Source organism: Psammomys obesus, unplaced genomic scaffold, assembly GCF_907164565.1.
Source record: "Psammomys obesus unplaced genomic scaffold, mPsaObe1.curated_primary_1811, whole genome shotgun sequence".
NCBI classification, from domain to species: Eukaryota; Metazoa; Chordata; class Mammalia; order Rodentia; family Muridae; genus Psammomys; species Psammomys obesus.
Genome location: NW_026590713.1, coordinates 1 through 6029, shown reverse-complemented (window position 1 = coordinate 6029; position 6029 = coordinate 1). Strand labels below are relative to the sequence as shown.

The following is a 6029-nucleotide window of genomic DNA, read 5'->3' as shown; positions in this document are numbered from 1 at the left end:
CTTGGGGATTTTTTCTTCAATGATTTTGATGAAAATATTTTCTTGGCCTTGGAGAAGGGAGTCTTCTTTTTCCTCTATTCCTATTATTCTTAGGTTTTGTCTTTTCATATTGTCTTGGATTTCTTGGACAGTCTGTGTCAGGAATTTTTTGGATTTAAGATTTTCTTTGACAGATACATCGATTTCTTCCATTGTATCTTCTACACCTGAGATTCTTTCTTCCCTCTCTTGTAGTCTGTTGGTTATGCTTACCTCTGTAGTACCTGTTTTCTTCCCTAAATTCTTCCTCTCCATTATTTCCTCCATTTGTGTTTTCTTTAATTTTTCTAGTTCTATCTTCAGGTCTTGAGTTGTTTTGTTTACTTCCTTCACCTGTCTGGTTGTATTTTCCTCTTTTTCTTTTAGTTCCTTCAACTCTGTTTCTTTTATTTATTTCAGTCATTTTAATTATTTCTTCTCTGAAGTCTGCAAACTGTTTGGCTGCATCTTCCTGTATTTCTTCACAGATGGCCAAAATCTGCTTGTCTTTAACTTCCTCCATTTTTTTACAGATAGTCATGATCTGTTTGGTTTTATCTTCCTCTAATTCTTTATGTAGTTTATTTGTTTCCTCTATTATCGTCTTCATCAGCATAGATGTTAGGTCATCTTGATTTTCTATTATGCTGAGTTGTCCAGGGCTGTTTGGCCCTGCATGGTTGGGTTCTGGAGATGACATATTGCTCTGTCTTTTGTTGGTTGAGCTTTTACGCTGACCTCTACCCATTGGGCTGTTTTAGGTGTTGTCTGTTAGTTTCTGTGCTTCCTGGAGTCCTGAGGTAGGGAGAATCCCCTTGGCCGGAAGATGTTTTTTCCTGAAGGAGTCCTCCTCTGCTTTTTGGTTATGGTCACTGTATGGCCAGTGTTTCTCAGGAATTGCCACTGCTCACCTCAGGTGTATATCCCTGAGTAGTAGCTGTGGTCTTTGTTAGGCAGGGGGGATCTCCTCTTATACATAGAAGTTCTCATGACAGCTGCCCCAATGCTGGGTTTCTTGTTATAAATTTAGTGAGCTGCTGCTGTTGTTACAGTTTTCTAGGTACAGTCTTCTTGATTCAGCTGATTCCCTAGCTGTGGGGTTTTCTCCCAACATGGAAACTCAGTCTGTTATCCTGGGGCACACATTTCTGTCTGGGAAAGTGAGAGGAATACCTAGCAAGTCTCTGGGCCAGAGGCTGAGTGCTCTGCTCTGGGCCTGGAGAATGTGCACCTAGGTTGATTTGGTGCCTGGGGGTGCCGCTCTGGTCTGGAGGCTGGGTGCCTCACTCTGAACCAGAAGCTGTGTGTCCCTGTCTGGGATGGCGGCTGCAGGCACTGCTCTGGTCCAGACGCTGTGGGTGCATCCCTCTTGAAGGACCAGGGATTCCCACAGTTTTGTCAGTCTAGCTAGGAATAACTGGTTGATCCTTGGCACAGTATCTGAAGGGCAGCTGTAATGGCTCTCTGGCTTTTGTATGTCTGAGGATGCAGCTGTGTGCCCCAGTGCCCTAGGGGTACTCAATAATGGTGGCTGAGCACAGCGGTCCTGCCTGCATTAGAAAGCTAGAGCCTAGAGTCTGTGTGAATCCAGAAAGAATTTTGGTGCCAGGTGTCCTGAGTGTTAGACCTGATGATCCCCCCGCTGGGGGTTTCCTCCTGCCAGAGACACCCAGTCTTTGCTTTAGGCACCGCTGTTCTGTCTGGGGTGGCGAGTAGAACCCACAGGCACAGAAGCTCCCCCGTGGCTCCGCCTTTGTGGTCTTTGGGAGCCTGAGTGTCTGCCCAAACTGGATAATTTTCCCGAGACCTTTTCGGGGTGGGGGTGTCGGCTGAGTGCTCTGAGATAAGACCAGCCATTTCCCTTCCTGTGGGTTTGCACCTGACAGTGAAACTCAGTCTGTGGTGCCCTGGTGCCCTGGGGCCCACAGTTCTATCTGAGGCGGTGAATCAGGCTTGCAGGCAGGCCTCTGTGCAGGCACCTGGGTCCCTGGCTCTGGCTCTGGGATGGTTCCTGGGGCACCCGCGGAACCTGAGTCTTTTCCAGGGGATGTCTGGGTGACCTCAGGTCGGTCCCAATCGTTTCTGCTCTGTTGGGTTATCTCTCAACTGAAAAATCCAGTCTGTGATGTTCTGGGCCCACAGTTCAATCTGAGACAGTGACCAGATCACTCTGGCATGTAGCTCTGGGCTGGCGACCAAGAGCCTGGCGGAACCAGGATCTCTTCTGCGGTTTAGCCAGGTGAGTTAAAGCTGATTGAATCCCCCACCGTGGGGTATCCTCTCACCTGTGAAACACAATCACTTTTGTTTTATGGCCGCGAGTCCTGATTGCTGGTCACTGTGCCAATCCTGCTGTGCTGCTGCTCAGAGAGAGAGTCCTCCCGGTGCCGCCATCTTGCCCCGTTCCCTCTCAAGATGTAATATTATATATGCACAAAATTGTAATCATCTATATTTCATGAAAATATGAATGAAGTAAACAAAATAAATTGTAACAACACATCCTTTTTCAATTTCCTGTTGTGTAATTTCAATGGTATATCTTTCATGTAATTTCAGAGCTTTCACAGTATACGTAGAACCTGAATCCTACTTATATATTCTGTGCTATTCTCAGTAGATTTCAGAAATTACAGCAATCTCAGAATACAGTATTAAATAGCTGAATTTCTGGGTCTTTTCCAGGTCATCTTGCAATGTTCAGTATTCCCTCTTGTAACTTGGACGTGGAATTTCTTTAACAAAATTCCTTAAATAAATCATGAGTTTACAATCATTCCTTTCCCACAGGGAGGTTTCATTATTCCCCAGGAGCAAAACCTGCTTTGAACAATGTGATGTGGAATATTCCCCCTCCCATTATATATCTTTAATTTTTATTTAGCATTCAACAATATTCAATAATCATCTTTCCACCCTATGGTGGGTTGACGAGGCTGGATCCCCATAGACTCATGTGTTCGAAAGCATGCCTCATGTGGAGTAGCACATTAGCAGTTGCACTTCTATTGGCACCTTTTTGAAGTAAGTGTGGTATTTTTGGAAGAAGTGTGTCACTGTGGGGCCTGGCTTTAAGGTTCTCTCTGCCCAGTGTGGAATCAGAGTCTCTTCCTGGCTGCCTTCAGAAGACAGTCTTCTTCTGTTTGCATTGGAATCAAGATGTGGAATTCTCTTCCACTCCACCACCAAGTCTGACTGTATGTTTCCATGCTTCCAAACAAGATGATAATACACTAAAGCTCTGAAACTGTAAGCCATCCCAAAGATGTTTTTCTTATAAAAGTTGCCATGCTCATGGTGTCTTTACACATCAATGGAAACCTTACTAAAACACACCATTTCTTATATTTTTGGTTGTGCATTTAGGCTTTAATGTAAAACAGATGCTGAAACAGCCAAACATTGGGCAGAGCACATGGAGCCTTGTGGAAGAATGGGGACAAGAATAGAACCCAGATGGGACAGGAGCTCCACATGAAGACCAACAGAGCCCACTAACCTGGGCCCAGGGGTCTTACAGAGACTGATGCACCAACAAATGACCATGCATGGACTTGACCTAGGCTCCTATACATAGGTAGCAGTAGGGTAGCTTGGCATTCATGTAGGTGCCCTAGAAAATGGAGAGGGAGATGTTTCTAACATGGACTCTGTAACCTGCTTTTTGAACAATTCCCCCTGGCGGAACGGCCTTGCCAGGCCACAGAGGAAGAAGATGTGCTCATTCGTGATGTGACTTGACATGTGGGCTGGTGAGTAAGAGACTCTCCTTTTCTGAGGAGTAGGGGAGGAAGGATAGAGGAAATATGGAGGGAGGGTGAGACCAGGAGGAAAAGAGGGAGGGCCTGAAATCAGGATGTAAAGTTAATATATGAAGAAATACATAGTAAAAAGCACAATATTTCCAGAAATAGACTCAGAATTAACTTTGATCAATCATTTATTTTGATTAAAAAAAACCTATGATCTCTCCAGTAATTATTCACACAGATTCCTATAAATTAACTGACAAAATGTGAGTATACACAAAACATAAAACAAGAAGAGAATATAATGTTCTTAAAATTAATACACAAACACAGCATTAAAGTAAAAATGTTCTTTAACACTTTAATTGTGTTTGGAAACAAATAGCATATTGAAATGTATTATTTATAGGTTAGAGCACTGAGGTGTTGTTATTGGGCTTTGTTGTAGTATTATGTGTATGATTTAAATTTTAAGGATGTGTCAGGGTTGATTTGTACTTTTGAACTTTTGTAAAATGTTTCTATCTGGTCTTAACAAAATAATATAGCACTTGGGAATAAAGATGCAGCCTAGAAGGCCTGCACTAGAGGCCAAGATGGAGAAGACCTCCACAGCCACCATGATTTTCCCCTTAGTGCTGTGATAGACAGGAAGGAAGGTGAGCCAGACACTGCAAAACACCAGCATGCTGAATGTCAAGAACTTGGCTTCATTGAAGGTGTCAGGCAGATTCCTGCCTAGGAAAGCCACAATGAAGCTTGCTATGGCCAGACAGCCCAGGTATCCCAGCACACAGTAGAAGGCTGTGATTGAACCCTTGTTGCACACAATGATGATGTGGCCATGTTCAGAGTGTGCATCTTTCTCCACAAAGGGCGGAGACATTCCCAGCCAGAATCCACAGAGAATAAGTTGAAAAATGGAACAGATAGGAATGATGACTTTGGGTGTCCCAGATAACAGCAGCCCTTTCACCCTTCTTCCTGGGGCAGTCAAGTGAAAAGCCAGAAGCACAGTAATCGTTTTGGCCAAAACACTGGAAACAGCCACAGTGAACAGAATCCCAAAGGTAATCTGCTGCAGGAGACATCTGGCTGTGGTTGGATGTCCAAGAAAGAGCAGAGAGCAGAGAAAACAAAGGAAAAGAGACACAAGCAGGATGTAGCTGAGAGTGCAGTTATTGGCTTTCGCAATGGGAGTGTGTTGGTATTTCACAAAGATCCCGAGAAGAAGAGCTGTTAATGCAGATAAACCCAGGGCCATGCAGGCCAGCGCCACCCCTAAAGGGTCTGCATAAGCCAGAAATGTCACAGCTTTGGGGAAGCAGTGACTTCTCTCTACATTGGCATATTGATCATCTGGACACATCACACATTGAGCTAGATCTAAGATGGAAAACAAAATGTTATCAGGGCAATTTTTTTTTTCTGCTAGTCATGGAAATCCTTAAACAAATGTTTTGAAGGTTACTAACACTTTCCTTTTTTGCTGCATCACAGCAAATCAATTTGGTCGATTGACAACATGTATTGAAATCATTTTCTATTAAATTTATAATGATGTCAGAACCATTAAATACTCATTATTTTTGTTTTTCACACATGTTTAAAAGAACTGTTTTGTTTTATGTTGAAAGAAAGCAAAAAAAAAAAAACCCCATTCATATTTGTGTGCAAGAATTTAGAACTGGAGATTCATAAATGCTTGAATTTAATATACATAGGCAAACTGTATATTTCAAGGTCACAAATGAAGCTTGTTCCTTACTAGTGAAGTCTGTCCACCTCATTGATGATTCCCTGTGAATATTTATACACACAGAAACAGGGCAAAAGTATTATACCTAAAATATATAGCTTGTTACAATTAAAAATTATACAAATGAAGGTATAAAACTCATGACAAAATAGCACCACAGTGGTCAGTTTTAATTCCATAATCATGAGATGTATCTGCTCACATTTTGACTTATGGAGCACATACTTTTGCATATTTGAGTTGGTTCAACCTTTACAAACATCTGTCTATGTAAGTGCACAGAACAGTTAAGAACTGAGAGAGAAAACTTCATGAAAGACAGGCTATTAACTTCCCAAAGGGTAGATATGATACCTAAAGAGGTAATAGAATATAATTTTATTGTATTTGCCTCATTCTACTGGGATACAGGTTTGTATTTTGATCACATTTCAATAAATAAATAAATTTTATTTATTGAAAATAAAATTTTCTATCCCATAATACATTCCAATCAGTTTCTC

At 42.2% G+C, this 6029-nt stretch overlaps 1 protein-coding gene across 1 annotated transcript; it reads right to left on the bottom strand.

Annotated features, from left to right (window-relative positions):
- Positions 1-4248: 4248 nt before the first annotated feature.
- Positions 4249-5153, bottom strand: LOC129678059 (vomeronasal type-2 receptor 116-like; the record flags this gene model as incomplete). Its single annotated transcript, XM_055608735.1, has 1 exon — positions 4249-5153. A coding segment is annotated over one exon (905 nt), but the record flags the coding sequence as incomplete, so codon positions are not given.
- Between the last annotated feature and the right edge of the window lie 876 nt (positions 5154-6029).